Source organism: Bos indicus x Bos taurus, chromosome 5, assembly GCF_003369695.1.
Source record: "Bos indicus x Bos taurus breed Angus x Brahman F1 hybrid chromosome 5, Bos_hybrid_MaternalHap_v2.0, whole genome shotgun sequence".
Classification (NCBI taxonomy): Eukaryota; Metazoa; Chordata; class Mammalia; order Artiodactyla; family Bovidae; genus Bos; species Bos indicus x Bos taurus.
The window spans coordinates 85,238,669-85,258,845 of NC_040080.1; the positions used below are offsets into that span (position 1 = coordinate 85,238,669).

At 42.0% G+C, this 20,177-nt stretch overlaps 1 protein-coding gene across 3 annotated transcripts in view; it reads left to right on the forward strand.

Moving 5' to 3' along the window:
- ANO6 (anoctamin 6) overlaps positions 1 to 20,177 on the forward strand; it is a 234,930-nt gene that overhangs the window by 92,429 nt on the left and 122,324 nt on the right. For all 3 annotated transcript variants that reach the window (XM_027542646.1, XM_027542645.1, XM_027542644.1), the window contains one exon: positions 3,738 to 3,817. In XM_027542646.1, the coding sequence (XP_027398447.1) occupies positions 3,738 to 3,817 (80 nt within the window). The remainder of the gene's footprint in view (positions 1 to 3,737; positions 3,818 to 20,177) is intronic.

Here is a 20,177-nt window from a genome sequence, read left to right on the forward strand (position 1 = left end):
CCAGCAGAATAACTGAAACTATAAATAGTTCTATATATTCTCCCTCAAATACTGTCAAGCTGCATAGATGCCTTAAATTTGATAGAACATCTGGGTAATACATCTGCTTTCTTCTCTGTGTTTAGGCAAAATTTGTACTCTCTTAAGCTTATCCTTTCGTTTAAAAGAAAAAATCACCGATAGCAGCTCTGTCCCATCTGCTGACCCCAGGTACATAATGGATAAACTGAGCATCTATTTATAAAAGAATACAGATAAGATGCAAAATCAAGTCATTCCATCAGATTGATGGTAATCATTTAAAAAAAATACCTGTAGTATTATGTTTCATTGACTTGCTAGTTCTGCCAGAAAAAAAAGATGAATCATAAATACCACAGATATAATTTATTCAATATCTATTTCACTTCAGTGAAAAGGTTAGATCTTTTCTTTTTGCTCTAAACCAAACTACAAAACACCAGTTGATAACCCATCCTCATAGCCAACTAGTCTAAACATATATTTTGACAGCTTTTAAAGGTGATCTGCAAGCATGTAATTATGTTGGACAACTCTTGGTCTGATGTTGAAATAACCAGTTTATTCCAGTTCCCTGAGTGTAACAGACTGCGGTACTTGCTGTCGTCCACCAGAGTTCTCAGGAGCAGGCACCTTACTTTTGGCTCAGATCTCAGCTCTATAAGCCTTGCTTGGCTCCCCTCATCTGTTTCTTGTTTTTGCTTTGGTTCACTGTGATGAACTCAGTTTTCCAGAAGCATTAGAATCGTTTGTGTCCTCTTCTACTGGCATTTTCTTGCAATCCATAGGATTACAATTCATAGGATTATAGCTGGCAAGATTCTGAGTGAACCTGAGATCTAATCCCGATATTGGGGTAGTGAAGTGCCAAAGCTAAGTAGCTGAATTGTTGACTGATAGTTTGGTTTTGTTAAACAGTCACTTAGAGATCTCTTAGTGACCCTCACCTATACATACCCAGCTGTCCTTTGGGCCATTGAAGGGAATTTTTCTGGTTCTGTAGGAACCTAGCCTTTTTGTTCGCAAAATCCTCTAATGGATTTTTTAAAATTACTATGCAATTAAAAGTCACTACATTTCATAACATTAAAAGTAATTTAACATAACTTAATGCTTATTCCATGCTCAGTCTCCCTAGTTTTGATAAACAAAAACCTTTACAGCTAGTTTCTTGAAGTTAGGATCCAGTTGAATACCACATGTAGCTAGTGGTTGTTGAGATATTGTGATTTGTAATAAGTGTATATTTACTCTTCCTTGGTTCTTGGCACAGAGCTTTTTTTTTTTTTTTTTTAATTTTTTGGTCATGCTGTGCAGCATGTGGGATCTTATTTCCCTAATCAGGGATTGAACCCTCATCCCCTGCATTAGAAGCACAGTGTCTTAACCACTGGACCACCAGGGAAGTCCCAAGGGCAACTTATTTATTTATTTAAATTTATTTATTTTTGACTGTACCTTGTGGCTTGTGGGATTTTAGTTCCCTGACCAGGGATGAAAGCAGTGAGAGCCTGGAACCCAAACCACTAGACTCTGGGGAACTCCCATGGAGCTCCTTTTTAAAAAAACACTCAGAATTTCCTAAGTGATGAGAGGGATAAAGATGCCTTTTATTATGTTAGTAAGGTCTTCTGATAGCCCCTAGGTAACCAAGGGGCTGGCTACCTGGGGAACCCACGAAGTGATTTGAGGATATAAATTTTCAGTTCCACCTCCCTGGCCCCTGGGTAGGGGAGAAGACAAATTGAATCAGTTGCCAGTGGCCACTGATCATCAATCAATCATGCCTCTGTAATGAAGCCTCCATTGGGCTTACCTTGTGGCTCGGAATCTGCCTGCAATGTGGGGGAAGGTTCGATCCCTGTTTTGGGAAGATCGCCTGGAAAAGGGAAAGGCTACCCACTCCAGTATTGTGGCCTGGAGAATTCCATGGACTGTATAGTCCGTGGGTTCACGGAGTCAAAAACAACTGAGTGACTTTCATGTATACACATATAAAAACCCCAAAGGACCAGATTTGGAGAGCTTCAGGTTGGGGAACACGTGGAGATGTGGGGAGAGCGGTGCACCTAGAAAGGTGTGGAAGCTCTGCCCCTGTTCCCACACCCCTTTCCCCTGTACCTCTTCATCTGGCTGTGCATCTCTAGCCTTTATAACATCCTTGGTAACACACTGGTAAGTGTGAGTAAATGTGTCTGAATTTTGTGAGCCACTCTTAACAAATTAATTGAACCTGAGGAGAGGGTGGTGGGAACCTCTGATTTATATAGCTGTTTAGTCAGAAACACAGGTAGCAACCTGGACTTCCAATTGGCATCTGCAGTGGGGGCAGTCTTGAGGCTGTACATACGCTGTGCAGTTCAGATAGATCATGTCAGAATTGAATTAATTGTTTGTTGGCATGGGAAAAAACACACACTGGAGTTCTGTTCCTTAGGGCTCTCTATTTTTTTTAATTTATTTATTTTTAATTGCAAGATAATTGCTTCACAATACTGTATTGGTTTTTGCCATACATCAGTGTGAATCAGCCATAGGTATACATACGTTCCTGTCTCACATCCCAGCTCATCCTACCCCTCTAGGTTGTCACAGAACACTGTTTGAAGCTCCTTAGGGTTCTTCAAATCTCTAATACTCTACATATTTCATGTCATTGATTTATTGAGGAGGCTGGATCTGTTGATACATGAGATTATTTAAATGCTTAATAGTATTTAAGATTATTTATGTTAGTTTATTTAAGAACATTTTCCTACATGGCCAAAATTGCAAATCACACTTATTGATATTAATATAATCCAATGCTTAATGAGTATTCAAATTTTCCTGATTTTGTTTGGAAGTCTTTCATATCTGGATCGTTTAAAGCAGGATCCAGCCCAGAACCAAACACTTCAGATGATTGTTTTGTTCTCTTAATGTGGTTTAATCTGGAACAGTCCCTTTTATTCACATCGAGAACTTGTTTACAAGAGGAGACTAGTGTCTTGCAGAATGACCCACTCTCTGAATTTGGCTTCTTTATCTCTCTACTGTGCTGTCCACTGTAGTAACCACTGGTCCCATGAAGTTATTGAGGTTTTGAAATGTGGCTAGTTCACACTGAGATGTTGTGAGTATAAGACTAATAACCACAAATGTAAAGTATTTAACTAATAATTTTTATATTGAATATACACATTGAAATGATAATCTAGGTATATCAGGTTAAATAAATCTTATTGCTAAAAATAATTTTACCTATTTATTTTTCTTAATGTAGCTACTAGAACATTTTGTTTGGCTCCCAGTATATTTCTATTAGATAGTGCTTTTCAGCAGATTTTGAAATTGCTACCCTAAAATGATTTCACATCAGATTCCTGAGACATAGTAGAGGAAAAAAGGACATCAGTAGGCTAAAGTTTTCCTGAACTAGAATTGTATAACATTTAGTTGCTGTGTCTTTACATGTAGAAGCTAAATGATTTTCCATGGTAGATCTAGCCCAGAGCATTTTAAGACCTAATATAAACATGGCATTGTCCAATAGATGAAACAGCTGCTGAAGATTTTGAGTGTCCTGGTACCTGAAAGCATTAAATAATGTCAATTTGTAAGTGTGCCAGAGGCACGGTTGTTAATCTGATGCTGCTGACTTAAAGTGAAAAAAAAAATGTATGTAAGTCAATGAAAGTTCATGCTCATTTATTTTTCCGTTTGTTTCTTTTCAGCCTTGGAAAACCTTGAACAGACAAATGTCTCTGGTTTTGGATCATTGAAAAGTCAGCAGGACTTCCGAACCCCAGAGTTTGTGAGTACTACTTACTCTATCTTAAATTTGTATCAGTTACCTAGAGAAAGAGGGTTTGTTTGTCTTAAACTGAGTTCTTGGTTTCAGGGGCTCTAGGTCTGGCACAGGTCTGGCTGGTAGGAATGTGTGTGCAAAGCTCTGGTCCTCTGGGGAGCAGGTTCCTGAAGTAGTGTCTTAGCATCATGCACCGTAAGCCCGCTCTTCACGCTGCTTGTAATGACGAATGAGAACTCTGCAGTAAAATGGTATCATGTTTCTAAAACTCCCCCTTTATTCACTGACACCCTTACTACAGTTTCTGCTATCAATAACCCTGGAAACCAGTCTAGTGAGCACATCCAGGACGTTGACCAGTCCGATTCATGTTTCATTCTGGAGTTTTCAGTCACACAACCTGTATGGGTACGTCTTGTAGGGCTATTCTATTGGTTGTTTCTGCTAAGAGGGGGACTAAACGCTCTCACTAAATTAGACTCATTAAAAATCAGCCATGGTTCCTACCCTCAAGGAATTAAAAATCTTATTAGGTGCTACTGGGATTGTATTCATGCCTTGTTAAAGAAAATGGAGCACATAGGATGCTTGGTACAGAATGTCCTTGACTGGATTTTATATTGCGCTCTTTGAAGAGGGGGATGGGAAGAAGCGTTTCTCTGACTCATGTACCACGTTACTGCACCAGATGTGTGAGCAGAGCATGCCAGGAGACACCTAGATTTACTTTTTGCCCCCTGCTGCACATGGCTTGTCCACCACATTAGCAATGGAAAAAAATCTGTTTTTCAAATTTATTTTTGAAATACGATATATAATCACCTCTCCAGTAATTGGCAGAGCACAGTTATTATTGATAGTGACAAAAAAAAAAAAAGCCCACCCCACCTCATGATGTGGTTTCTTTCTTCTCATTGATTCTTTAAGGATCGCCCCCGCCATTCAGCCAAGAGTAAGGAAACTAGGCAGGGCTCTGGACTGAAAAGGGGCCACATATGAGACTCTATCCACAGTGCCGTTTTATTTCAAAGTGTGGGGCTCCTGTGGTGTACTAGCAGATTGCCTACTGTGAAAATCACTTGGATATAATAGAAAGACATAGTATTCAATGACTTCCCTATTACATTCAGCGAGATTTTCAGCGAAGCAAAATTGTGACTGCTCACCAATATTCCCACATCTTAAAGTAGCAGAGCAGTTTTTGGTTTTTCCGATTTCTGCTATTACGGCCCCAAAGGAGAATTGACACAGATTTTTTTTTTTCATGTTTGAGTATGATACTCACACAGACTTATGGAGCTGGCCCTTTTCTGTTATTTTCTTAACTGCTTTTCACTGATAATCTTTAAGCAATGTGTGTGCAGCTCTAAAAAGAGCTGTGTGCAGTAAGATGTCAGTATGCCTGGTAAACACATACATTGTCCACACCAGTTCCCCGTGTGAAAATAAAACAGACTTCAGTATGTAACAATGATGTTTGAAATTGGCATGCCTCAGCAGTGTCTTTGCTACAGTCTACTGGGAATTACACTGCTAATCTTCTTCCACCTTCATTGCTAACCCACCACTTTTCCCTTATCAAAGTGTGAAGACTGGTGAGACTAGGCTAGAATGACCAGGGGTGGAACTCGAAGATCATAGGCTATGCTTCCTTTTGGGGACCCTTGTCTTAACAATGAGTCTTACAATACCCACACTGAAAGGAGATTTTTAGGTTAAGTCTCCATATTTTTGTTTTCCACTGTCATGCCTTAAAGAATATCTAGAGTCATTTCTGTAGACCACATGATGGTGCTGAAATTGTTAATCAGAGTTTCCTTATTTGAGTGGCTGATATAAGATCTCCATGTCCTGGCTAGTATCTTTCTCTGATTGTGTGTTCACATTGTGTTCAGGGAGGAATCTGTGATTTTCTTGTGTTTTATAGACTTTCACATGTACTTTTGTTTTATTGACTATGCCAAAGCCTTTGACTGTGTGGATCACAGCAAGCAGTAGATAATTCTTCAAGAGATGGGAATACCAGACCACTTGACCTGCCTCTTGAGAAATCTGTATGCAGGTCAGGAAGCAAGTTAGAATTGGACATGGAACAACAGACTGGTTCCAAATCGGGAAAGGAGTTTGTCAAGGCTGTATATTATCACTCTGCTTATCTAACTTATATGGAGAGTACATCATGATAAATCGTGAACTGGATGAAGCACAAGCTGGAATCAAGATTGCTGGAAGAAATATAAATAACCTCAGATATGCAGATGACCACACTTATGGCAGAAATTGAAGAACTATAGAGCCTCTTGATGAAAGTGAAAGAGGAGAGTGAAAAAGTTGGCTTAAAACTCAACATTCAGAAAACTAAGATCATGGCATCCAGTCCCATCACTTCATGGGAAATAGATGGGGAAAGAGTGGAAACAGTGACAGACTTTATTTTCTTGAGCTTCAAAATCACTACAGATGGTGACTGCAGCCATGAGATTAAAAGATGCTTGCTCCTTGGAAGAAAAGTTATGACCAACCTAGATAGCATATTAAAAAGCAGAGACATCACTTTGCCAACAAAGGTCTGTCTAGTCAAAGCTATGGTTTTTCCAGTATTCGTGTATGGATGTGAGAATTGGACCATAAAGATGTCTAAGTGCCAAAGAATTGATGCTTTTGAACTGTAGTGTTGGAGAAAACTCTTGAGAGTCCGTTGGACTCCAAGGAGATCCAACCAGTCTATCCTAAAGGAAATCAATCCTGAATATTCATTGAAAGGACTGATGCTGAAGCTGAAACTCCAATACTTTGGCCACCTGATGCAAAGAACTGACTTATTTGAAAAGACCCTGATGCTGGGAAAGATTGAAGGTGGGAGAAGGAGGGAGCGACAGAGGATGAGATGGTTGGATGGCATTACCGACTCGATAGACATGAGTTTGAGTGAGCTCCAGGAGTCGGTGATGGACAGGGAGGCCTGGCGCGCTGCAGTCCATGGAGTCACAGAGTCCAACACGACTGAGTGACTGAACTGATAGACTTTCACATGTCTGATGCTCATTACCTGCTGCATCTTTCGTAGCACGTGTATAGCTGTTTGTGTTTTTTCCTCAGCATCAGTCTAGCCCATGTTCTCCCAGTTCCACGGTAAACATCTATTCCCCAAACTGCAGTCTCCATGGTAAAAAAAACAGGAGATATAGAAGCCACCTTGAGAATAGGGCTCTCAGGGGAACCCGGTGTGATATTTAAGGGAAGCCTCTTTTGTAGACAGAAAGTTACAGCATCAGTAAGAATGGGTGGCTCTTGTTGGGTAGGGAGGCCGATTGGGAACATGCCAGGACAGAGTCGGGTAAGTTGACCCAAACCAAAATCTTAAATTAGGACAGTGACAGCGGTGCAAATTTTGGAGCAAAATGAGCCCAAAGACAAAGCAAAACTGAAAGCAGAAAAGGCAGAGTAGAATAAAAGGAACTGAGGAATCCGTATTCTGTTCTTCTCAGGGTGGCATTTTGGAAGGTCCAGCCGCAGTTTGCTGAGTTGAACTGAAATAAAGTAAGTCTTAGACCATGTTTACTCAGGCCTTATCCTCAAATAGTTCAGATTTTAGAAGGCTCCAGAGCTGTGTTTTTATACAGTGGAGTGTATTTATATCGTTTGACCAAGGGGGAGCACAGAATTATTATCGCTATTACTTTGTTTCCTTCAGCTGTTGTCTTTCTTTCACTTGAAACAAGTCCTGAAAACAGTGCTCCTTGCCGCATGATAAGGACATTAAAGGTTTCCTTCCCAGCCCAGGTGTCTGTAATGTGACTAGTCGAACAAAGTACCATTGTATTGTCTGTGTAAATCGTGGGTAGGAAATGCTCTCATGAACCCCTCCTGTGCCTGCAGACAGCGGCCACCTTGTAGGGCTGTGATCTCATGATCACGTGTTGTCTCGTGATGTCGTGCTGCTCGTCCCTACCTCCCACTCCACTCTGCAGGTTGAAGTGGGTGAGGTTAGCTGAACCATGCTGACATGTTAAGGGGTAAGTGGAGATGTGGACACTGGTGCATGAGTTGTTTTCACCCCAAACTTGTGAGGAGCTGGGAACATGTTGAAACTGGACATCGAGCCGCTCTGAGGTGAGATGCATGTGTGGGTGATGGTCAAAGTGAAAGAGTCTTGGCTAAAGACTGACCTTTCAGAGAGTCCCTTGGTGACCTCATTGTGGTGGAAAACCACCTCAGTTGTGGTTTGGTTTTTTGTTCAAGCACAATAAAAATCTGCATTATGACTGCTTTGTTAACTTAATATTTTATCCCAAATATTTTCCCATTCTGTTCTTTCCCCAGTTTTCATGGCGGTATAATCGACGTGTAGCATAGTGTACATTTGAGCTGTACAGCTCCATGCTGGTTTTTTGTCTCTGACATTGCTATCTTTGCTGACATTTTCTGTTCACTGTGTCAGTAAACTATAATTCATCACATTAGGAATTTTCAAAGCAGTTAGTTCCAGAGGAATCTCATCGAGTAAATGGTGGCATGGTTGGATGCTCTGTGACCATGTGATTGGTGACTATCATTTTGGGACCCGGACCCTGAATGTAGATGGGGTGCAAGATAACAGGTATCAGAGTCTGAAGAAGGGGATCAACCAAAGTGAGGCTGGGGACTGAGTACCAGAGACCCAGATAAACGTGTAGAGTTCACACTGAGAAGTGGAGACTACAGCACTAGGCAGTCTGGTTAGAACCAGGGATGGGGAACCATTCACATGGTGACGGAGCAGATAAGGGTGGCCCTGCAGAATGGCAGCACAGACATGGGGCATCCCAGGCTCCCACTAGTGTCCCCATTCCCAGATATAGTTGAGAGCAAAGGCGATATGATGTTTCAGTGCAGGGATGCAGCAGGCATGACTGCCCAGCAGACCCCAGGTTGATTCCAAACCCCAAGGAGTAGGAAAAAACCTGGGGGTTGGGGGCTAATAGGCAGAAAGTTTGGGTAGTGGTCAAGGCTCTCTGTAGAAACCCTGCCTCTGTTGGCACTAACCCAGGAACTCACATGGGCCTGATTGCTTGAGTATACATGGGGTGAAGGATAGGGTATGGAGAGGAATTCTCATCTAGCAATCACGGATCTATCCAGCAGCAAGCTGGATAGAAACCAGGCTGCAGTCAATATGGAAGCACATGGAATGAAATAACAGGGCTAAAAAATTACATTTTAAGATTTAAGTCTTGAGAATAAGAGCCTCTTTTTTGAGTTTTTCAAGTTTCAAATAGTTCAAGTTTTTCCAGAACTTGAGATTTCTGTCTGACTCTCTGGATGTTTTAGAGGCAGGACTTCCCTGACAGCTCAGCTGGTAAAGAATCTACCCACAATGTGGGAGACCTGGGTTCAACCCCTGGGTTGGGAAGATTCCCTGGAAAAGGGAAATGTCACCCACTACAGTATTTTGGCCTGGAGAATTCCAAGGGCTGTATAGAATTCCATGGGGTCACAAAAAGTCAGACACAACTGAAGGACTTTCACTTTCAGGCTTCTTATTATCCCTTATCTCATGTCAGTTGATGATGTTTCCTTTGTTTAGCTTCTATCAGATTTGGCATAAGTAATACGAAAAAGTCTAGACTGGCAAAAGAGTATAGGATTATAACAGGATAAATCAGGGAAGATGATGAGAAACCACAGAATTTAGAAAAGACAGACTCAGGAAGATGAGAATTAAAGTGGAGCAGGTATGTTTCCTTAGTTCAGCACTCATGATTATGCAGAGAGAAGGATGTGGGAAGAGTACTTACGCTATTTGGAATTTTGTTTAACTGCATTCTCTTTTTGAGAGAGGATACTACCACTAGGGCTTCCCTGGAGGCTCAGTGGTTAAAGAATACACCTGCAATGCAGGAGACACAGGTTCGATCCCTGGGTGGGGAAGATTCCCTGGGGAAGGAAGTGGCAACCTACTCCAGCATTCTTGCCTGGAGAATTCCATGGACAGAGGAGCCTGATGGGCTACAGTCCATGCAGTTGCAAAGATTCAGCCATGGCTGAGCATGCCTGTACTACTTAATAGAAAATACAATTGATTTCCTGAAATTCAAATTTGATTGTCTTTAACTAGGTGAAGATAGATGTGACCCTGAAGAGTTAAGATATTAACTCATTAAACAAATATTTACTTGGTATCTACTATTTTAAGGCCTATGGTGGACAAACAGAAAGCATTCTGCATGTGTGGAGCTTGCGTTTTGGTAGTGCAGATATAAAACACAAAATAAAATACACAGGATGATATTAAATCCTTCAGAGAAGGAAGGATTATTTGTGTGTGTTGTGCAGGGAGTTGGTTATGGTTTTCAGCAAGGTGTACAAGCATATCTCCCTGAGAAGGTGAGGAGTGGAAAGGCCTGAAGCAGGGGTGCTGGAGCAGACTCTTTGGAAATCTAGATGAAGAGCATCCCAGGCACACAGAAGAACATGCACAAAGGTCTTGATGTGGGAGTTGGTGAAATGTTTGAGGAAATGGAAGGAGGCCAGTGTGACTGGAGTAGAGTGAAGGGTGGTGAGAATAGTAGCTAGTGGGGACTTTACAGGTGATTGCAAACACTTTGGTTTTACTCTGAGTTGGGAACTTATTTGAGGATGTTGTCTGGGAAAAAAAAGTGCACAACCTAACAGTTGAGAGTTATGTTTTATTCAGTGGACTTTCTTAAGACTTCAAGCCCAGGAGACAGCAACTCAAATAACTCTCAGATACTGCTCCGAAGAGTCAAGCGGGCAAGCAAAGATATACAGAAGTTTTTGCAACAAAAGACCTAGTGGTCAGTCTTAATGAGAAAATACCAGACATCTCAAATTAACGAATTTAGTGCTTTGCTATGTAAGAGAAGGTAAGAGTCTGGGCTCACTGGAACTACCCCTTTGATATGCACCTTAGCTCTCTGGGGCCAGTATCCTCTGTTTTCTCATCCTGCGTCTCCTCAGGTGCACCATCGGGGGTCTCTGCAGCGGCTGGCTGTCCGATGGGCTTGGCAGTGGGCAGTTTGTCTCCATCCCGAGTTCCCTCAGGGCTCACTGTCCAGGAGGCTGCCATGTGATGGAACATCCTTTGTTTACTGATACGGCAGACAACATTTGAGTTCTCAGGGGTAACCCTTGGGAGGGCTTCCCTGGTGAATCAGACAGGAGTGAGGAGGAAGAATTTCTGGAATGATGACCTTGACAGGGCAAGAAGGGGTGGTAGGGTGGGTGTCCCCCCATAGCTGTAGAGACGGTTCATTCTTAGGGACAGGAGGGAGGCCAGCTTGTTGGGGCCCAGGTGGAGCAGTTCAGTAGATTTACTAGTAGGAGCTTGTTGAAGTTTTTACTTAATTGCTTCCCATTTACCAATGAAATGGGAAACAAAGCCTAGCTAAGGTTGAGGAAGAAAAGAGATGAAGAGGTCTGAAGAGAGAGAAGTTATGAGACAGTCATCTGAGAGTGAATGCACTGCGTAATGGAACGTGATGGCCTGGCGGCCCTAAGAGCCCACTTGAGGTCAGCTGTTTTTCCTATTCAAGTCCAGCTTGCGGGGAGCAGGTGTGGAGTAGGTAGAATTTGATTTAACTTATTTGGGGGTCAGTTCAGCAAAAGAAGATAAGGATGAGAGAGTTGCAGGGTCTTTGTAACAGTAGAGACCACAGACATGAGGAAGAAGAGACAGTAGGATCAATAGATTTAGTCTGTAGTGGGGTTTGGTAATTTTTGGAATTTGTGGTATTGAAGAGAGTGAACTGGAAAGATAGGAGGCTGGAGTTGGAGAGTCAGATGTGTATAATTGAAGGTGAAGTTGCAGTAAGTGGTACAGAACAGGCTTGGGCTGTGAGCTCGGGAATGCAAGGCTGAGAAAGGGTGGAGCCACAGGGAAAGGGTGTGGGAAGGATTACATTTGTGGAGAGAGAAATCCCTAAGAATTATGTCTGGAGTAGTGTGTTGGAGAAGTTAACAGTGAGCCAGGGCTTAAGTCTCCAAGGAATAAGGGGCAGTGACTCGAGAATCAATAGATGGCTGCAAAAGGAGAGCGCTGGAGAGGCTAAAGAAAATCTGGAGCATGGCCAGAGGGAAGCTAAGAAACAGATGAAGTGGTGATTAGTTTTACGAGTTTTGTAGGGGTCGTCATCTCAGGGTTTGTCAACCTCAGCACCGCTGACATTTTGGTCTGGATTTCTCTTTGTTATGGGGGCTTTCCTGTGCATTATAGAATGTTTAGCAGCATCCTTGGCCTCTGCCCACAAGATGCAAAGGACCCTCTCCCCAGCCAGATAGCTCCAGACATTGCTCAATATCCCCTGGAGACAAAACTGTCCCCATTTGAGAGCCACTGAGTGAAATGACCAACCTAGACAGCATATTAAAAAGCAGAGACATTACTTTGTCAACAAAGGTCCGTCTAGTCAAGGCTATGGTTTTTCCAGTGGTCATGTATGGATGTGAGAGTTGGACTATAAAGAAAGCTGAGCACCGAAGAATTGATGCTTTTGAACTGTGGTGTTGGAGAAGACTCTTGAGAGTCCCTTGGACTGCAAGGAGATCCAACCAGTCCATTCTGAAGGAGATCAGTCCTGGGTGTTCATTGGTAGGACTGATGCTGAAGCTGAAACTCAAATACTTTGGCCACCTAATGCAAAGAGCTGACTCATTTGAAAAGATCCTGATGCTGGGAAAGATTGAGGACAGGAGGAGAAGGGGATGACAGAGGATGAGATGGTTGGATGGCATCACTGACTCGATGGACATGGGTTTGGGTGGACTCTGGGAGTTGGTGATAGACAGGGAGGCCTGGTGTGCTGCGGTTCATGGGGTCACAAAGAGTCAGACACAACTGAGCAACTGAACTGAGTGAAATGAATACTGAAAAGGCATTGAGGTCACTGGTGTCCTCGGATAGAGCTGCTTCTCGGGAGCGTGGAGATGCTCCTATAATCCATGTTAGGGCGGATCATGGAACGAGAAGGAGAAAAGGAGGTAGAAAATACTGAGCTCTCTTTCAAGGAAGGGGTTTGACTCTGAAGGGCTCAGAGAACTAGAGGAGAATATGAAGGCCAGGGATGGGTTTTTTCTGTCAAATAGAGAAACTTGAGCAGGTTTTAATGGTGATAGGAAGGATCCACATGAGAGGAACTGTTGACTCTAGAGGAAAGTACAACTTAGAAAATGGCCGTGGATGGTTTGTAGATATAAAGGAATCAGCATTCTGTAGGAAGAGCATTGTCTCCTGAGACACAGGTGCAGTGGGCTGATGCTGTTGGTTTATGGCTTTGATGGAGAGAAGCTGAGGGAGTTCCCATCTGACTGCTTCAAGTTTCAGCTGCTGAGAGTGAAGAGAACGCTAAGTGTGAGGAGTCAGCATTTTGAAGTACTTGTGGAGAACTGGGGACCAAGCTGACCTGGAGAAACTGAGGAAAAAGTGCTAGGCTTTCTGAAGGCCCATGTGGGGCTGAGGACCCTCAATTTATGATGAGGCCAAGCTGCCCTGCTGCGGCTTCTCGCCAGCATCACTCAGACACCGAGAAAGCACATAGCTAGCTTTAGCCAGAGTCGGAGCTTTGCTCAGTGACCTTGATGGAAAGGGTTCTGGTAAGAGTGTTACTGAAAGGATGACCTGGTTATGGAACTTTAAGAAAAAAGGAAGAAAAAGGATCAGCAGATTAATTAAGAAAAGTCATGGGACCTCTGTGGTCACTGTGAAATGAGAAGATGTTGTTGTCTTCAGAAAGAGGGGTTCTTGAGTAGGTGACTTTGGAACAGAAAATGTTTCAAGTGATGACAAGGTCCAGGGTGGGACCTTGGAGGTTAATACATGAAAGGGAGAAGCACATTGGAGATGAAGAGTCCAGTTACTGAGAGGCCAGTGTGCACTGGTCTTATCTGTGGATGCAGATGTGCTTCTGGTCTGATGGGGGACCTGGAACAGAGAGGGACGATGTGAGTTGGGGCCAGATTTGCACTGAACTAGAAGCAGCAGCTAAGAGGTAGGGGATGCCAGGCTCTAGGCAAGCCTGGGGGTGTATTCTACTTGCATGGACCTAAAAGGAACTATTTCTTCCCCCAAGAACACTGGAGAGTGATGATCTGGAAGTGGCACAGAGAACCAGGGAACTGTCAGTCTTTCTGCCCCTGAGGTGTGAATGCTCTGGGGGAAAAATCAGAGCCAGCCGAGTCTGCAGCTTTGTTTCCATGTTTTGATTCAAAATGGTTGGTCAAGTTTTGTTTCAAAGTGGGCTCAAGGATCAATTTTCATCTTTATTTCCTGCACTCTCCCCCCAAATCCAGACTTCAATTTTTTTTTTTTTTTTTTTCTGGTCTAAATGACCCTGAGGCAACTGAATTGGTGCTGGGTCTATTGAGAATAAGGTTTATTTTATGGTCAATCCAGGGTCTTCCTTGGAAATCCTGAGAAACCCAACTTAAGTCCCAAAGACTGCCTCGGACTCCAGGATCTTCAGGATTGAGAAGACTGGGAATAAAGCTTCCATTCAAGTATTTCTATTCTCTTGTGCCTTCTGCAAATAAAGAAACAGACCGGCTTTGCCTTGTAGCTTTATGGCACTAAGTTCACTAAACTAAAGGAGACAAAAAAAGCGCAACTAAAAAAGCGTTTCTCCAAAGAAGACATGCAGATGGCCAAAAATCACATGAAAAGATGTTCAACAGCACTAATTCTTAGAGAAATGCAAATCAAAACTACAGTGAAGTATCACCCCACGCAGGTCAGAATGGGCATCATTGAAAAGTCTACAGACAATAAATGCTGAAGAGGGTGTGGAGAAAAAGGAACCTTCCTACACTGTTGTTGGGAATGTAACTTGATACCCCCTCCCCCCCATTATGGAGAATGGTATGGAGGGTTCCAAAAAAAACTAAAATAGAGCTACCATATGACCCTGCAATCCCACTGCTGGGCATATATCCAGGAAAAAACTGTAAGTTGAAAAGATACATGTACCCCAGTGTTTGTTGTAACACTGTTTACAATAGCCAGGACACGGGAGCAACTTGAGTGTCCATTGACAGAGGAATGAATAAAGAAGATGTGGTACATATATACAATGGAATATCAGCCATAAAAAAGGAATGAAATAATGCCATTTGCAACAATATGGATGAACCTAGAGATTATCATTCTAAGTGAAGTAAGTCAGAGAAAGATAAATATGATATCACTTATATGTGGAATCTAATAAAAAATAATACAAATGGACTTATTTACAAAACAGAAATAGACTCACATATATTGAAAGCAAATTTATGGTTACTAAAGGGGATATTGGGGTGGGATGGGGCAGAGAGTGACAAATTAGGAGATTGGGATTAACATATATTCACTAATATATATAAAATAGATAACTAATAAGGACTTACTGTGGGCTTCCCTACTGGTGTTAGTGTTAAAGAATCTACTTTCCAGTGCAGGAAATGCGAGAGACATGGGTTCAATCCCTGGGTCAGGAAGATCCCCTGGAGGAGGGCATGGCAATCCACTCCAGTATTCTACCCTGGAGAATCCCCTGGGCAGAGGAGCCTGGTGGGCTACAGTGCATAGGGTCACAAAGAGTCAGACACAAGTGAAGTGACTTAGCACACAGTACAAGAGCCTACTGTATAGCAGAGCGAACTCTGCTCACAATTTTGTGATAACTTATATGCCATTGCCTTATCCGTATGAAACTGAAAAGAAACTGAAAAAGAAGGTGTGTGTATATGTATGTGTGTGTACGTGCACGCTAAGTCGCTTCAATCGTGTTTGACTCTTTGTGACCCCATGGACTGTAGCCCTCAGGCTCTTCTGATCTTGGCATTCTCCAGGGAAGAATACTAGAGTGGGTTGCCATGGCCTCTTCCCAGGGATCTTCCTGACTCAGGGATTGAACCCGGGTCTCCTGTGTCTCCTGCATTGGCAGGCAGGTTCTTTACCACTGGCACCACCTGGGAAACCTATGCACACACACACACACACACACACACACACACAACTAATTCACTTTGCCATATCTGAAACTAACACAACATTGTATGCCAACTCTATTCAAATAAAAAACCTTTTAAAAAGCAGGGGTGTCACCCAAACAAAGGAATGTTAATTTGGCATAAGGATGGTCAAAAAGGGAAATGAGATCAAAGGTAAATAGACCAGTAAGATTTCCTAAATTGGTCCATTTGCTGTGGTAGAAATTCACAGGGCATTTCGGTGTTGAAAGCTTTTTGTGCATTCAAGAGAAAAAAAGTGATGGTGTTTTTCCTGAATCTGGAGGAAGAGGATCTACTCATATGTTTTATGTGATTGATTCAGAAGCTACATCTGTGGATTTGCTAGGGTTGGGGCCTAGGAGCAAAAGGCAGTCCAAGACACAAAAATCTGAGAAATTTCTTTCTGAGTCACTTCTCTGGAATGCAGAGTGTATTTTCCCAGAGAAACAGTCATCAATGGTGAGTAAGCTTCTATACCCAGCCAGGCCAGACTTGCTAAACGCAGCTGAACACAGAGTGCTAAGAAGTGTTCATTCTGTGCATTAGCACTGATCCTCTGGAATACTCCAACCTTATTTTTTTCCATTATTACTAAAGAAGGGCAAATAAAACTAAGGTGCAGAGTGAGTGAGTGAGCTGAGGCCTGTGAACAAATGCTTAGCATCATGAAAGAGAAGGAAAGACTTTGAGTTATATTAAACCCTGAAGCAGTGAGGAGTCCCACACCTGAGGAGGAAAATTTAATGGTACAAGATGACAGAGAAAAAAAGAGCTCATCAGCTTCTATATTACTACTTTTGTCTTTTTTGCTAATGAAGGTTTTCTGCTAATCTTTTGATTGCAATGGCTCAAGTTCTAATATGGGGCTATAGAAGCCCACGCTACACTAGACAGTTTTAGAAAGGAATACAATTTTTCCAAAGCAGTTTAAGCTTCCTGACTAGAAAAATTATGTATCTATCAGGGCATTAAAAGAGCTTATAAATTTGTTCATGGAACCACAGCTGATAATCTTGAGGTCATATGGGGACCAGGACAGGTGCCAGAAGAATAGAAAGAGGGACAAATATGATGGTCTTCAAAAAGGCATGGGGTTGGGTGGAAGTTGGGCATGATGGACTATATTCTGATAAATGGAGACATTGAAGCTGGGGCATTTATCTCCAGGGATATTACGGCTGAGGTGTTTTTTTTTTAAGCAGATGGGTTGTGACTGTTAAAAGGTCATCAGGAACCAACTTGAGTTCAGTAAAACAGTAAAAATAAGTCATGTCAAACTGACAGCATGTTCCTTTTCTTTCCTTTTTTTTTTTCATGGGCATTATTAGGCTTTTAGAATAGGAGAAAGCTGCAGACATTTTGTGTCTTGAGTTTAGCGAGGTGTGTGGGAAAATAATCATTTTTAAATACAGATTGAAGAAATGTGGGCCTAGTGAGAGTGTGCTTATCTGGGCAATTGATCTTGCCAAGACTGCGGAATAAGGATGGAAATCAATTTCTAGAGGAGACAAAAATCAATATGAATTAAAGTCAGCTCCAGCTCCTAATTCATAAGTATCAGTTGCCTAAGGAAAGATCACAAGAGCTGAGGCCAATAACTGATCGCATGGAGGCTATAATTAAACTCAGTATGAATTGAGCATGTAATAACGATGTCAGAAATTTTATGTGAATCTGGGTTGTATTCACACCTATCTATCCAAAACCAAGAAATTACTAGACTTTTTCTGTTCAATATTGGTGAAGCCACCTCCCCATCTGGGTGCTCCATTTGAAGGGAAAATGTATGGAGAGGAGAAAGGTGAGCATGGTGGTGGATCCTGACCCAGGCAAGAAAATGACGGCAGGTACATACTTTGACAGTGGTAATAGGTAGATGATGGTGCAAAATATGGTATTAAAACCTAGGGATAGAAGGTATACATAGGCAGACAGATTGCATTTCAGTAGAAAGATGGTCTCATAATTGAGCTACCTTGGAGTCGTTCACAAACGGACAGACTAGGTAGTAGTCTCGGCAGATGATGAATACTTGGCCAAGCCAGTAGGGAAGGAAAGGAAGGGCGTGCATATTTTATGTGCTGCAGGACTTGGTAGTTGATGGAAAGTGGGGAAGGAGGGAAAGAGGTTGTTTCTGGGAATGTACCATTTAGTCAGTTACATTTGGCTCATGGATGCATCTGAGTTGCTTTTGTTCTATTTTTTAGTTCCCTAATTCAGCCTATTGTCATCAGCAGCCAAATGACGTAATTAATTAAAACCCTTTCCTCCACAGAGCAGTGTTCATTCTACCTGGTTTTATTCCCTGGTTTCAGAAGCCCTTGACTGTAAAATGCTTTGTGAATGGCTCTCCCACAGTGCATCCCATTTGAAATTCAGCAAGCTATCTGTTATCTGGGGAATGTCAAAATTAATTTGACAAAAACATGCATGAGGAAAGCAGGGAGCCCTGGGCATTCTGAACAAAGATGTGATAGCAGTATTTACCATGGAACTCATTTGATTATAAGTCATCTAGAAGCATATCGCAGTAATGGCCAGAAAAGCCCACAAAAGCAAAAGAATTGAGTTAAAGCTGAAAGTCTGCCAGTAAATGACCTGACCGTGCCGTGACCTAAAAAACAGCGCTAATGTAAAAAAGTTGTAATAAAAATTTAAAGAGAAACACAGAACTTGGTGGAAATGTAAACACAATATGAATTCACAGGATTCCTAGAAAATTGAAAAGGGGAGCTCAGTGAGATTTCAGCTGTAGCTGACCCTCCCGCATTTTGAACTCTTCATTAATTTGGAAGGCTTAAGGGCTCTGGAAAGAGGATTTAAAATTCTTTCATTCCTGAAGTCTTAATACTTAACTGTAGTTTTTCTTATTTCAACAATAATAATAAAAAGTGCATTTTTACTCAAGTCTCAAATATATTCCTTAAGTCTGTCTCTGGTTTGAGGGAAAAAAAAAAAACCAACAACTATAAATATGCTTTTACCCTGAAAACCCTAATGGCTCCTTCAAAAAAGGAAAATGTATTTACAGTTCCTTCTCCCAAGCCACTTTTTGAAATGTAGATTAATGTGATCTGACAGATTGTAATGGCTACTGAAGAGAATTTTCATTAATTATAATGGACAAACCAATAATATGGATCTTTACAATGTTAATATGAATTAAAACATATCAAGTCAAGGCCATACTTGAAGCTGGATTAAAATTTGACTGTGAAGTCCAAATCCATTAGAATAAAAACACATGATGAAAGTTTTGACAGATCATTTACTGATGCTAATGGTATCACCACCCTTTCATGAACTTTCATGAGCCTCAAGTGTTTTTAACAAGTAAACTAAATAAACTATCTTGTGAAAGAGGAAGTAAGAAAGTTGAGAGAGGACGCACTTCTGTAACTTTGAAAAGTGTTTTTATATTTTTGAATATTTTTTTTCTTTTTCATAAAAGAAAGTCCTAAAAGCACCCCTAGGAAATTAAGCATGATGGAATTCCAGGGGATCGGAAGCCCTCCATCCCTTCGCGGCTCTGCTCTCAGTCCCTTGGGGAAAAAGTTGATTTTCCTTTTAGGAGCTCAGTCTCCTCATGTATAAGTTCAGTTCAGTTCAGTTACTCAGTCATGTCTGATTGTTTGTGACCCCATAAACTGCAGCATGCCAAGCCTCCCTGTCCATCACCAACTCCCAGAGTCCACCCAAACTCATGTCCATTGAGTCGGTGATGCCATCCAACCATCTCATCGTCTGTTGTCCCCTTCTCCTCCTGCTTTCAATCTTTCCCAGCATCAGGGTCTTTTCAAATGAGTCAGCTGTTCGCATCAGGTGGCCAAAGTATTGGAGTTTCAGCTTCAACATCAGTCCTTCCAATGAACACCCAGGACTGATTTCCTTTACAATGGACTGGTTGGATCTCCTTGCAGTCCAAGGGACTCTCAAGAGTCTTCTCCAACACCACAGTTCAAAAGCATCAATTCTTTGGTGCTCAGCTTTCTTCACAGTCCAACTCTCACATCCATACATGACTACTGGAAAAACCATAGCCTTGACTAGACAGACCTTTGTTGGCAAAGTAATATCTGTGCTTTTTAATATGCTGTCTAAAAAAAATAATAATAATAATATGCTGTCTAGGTTGGTCATAACTTTCCTTCCAAGGAGTGAAGTGAAGTGAAGTGAAGTCGTTCAGTCGTGTCTGACTCTTTGCGACGCCATGGACTGTAGCCTACTATGCTCCTGCATCCATGGGGTTTTCCAGGCAAGAATACTGGAGTGGGTTGCCATTTCCTTCTCCAGAGGATCTTCCTGACCTAGGGATCAAACCCAGGTCTCCTGCACTGTAGGCAGACACTTTACCATCTGAGCCACCAGGGACTCCAAGGAGTAA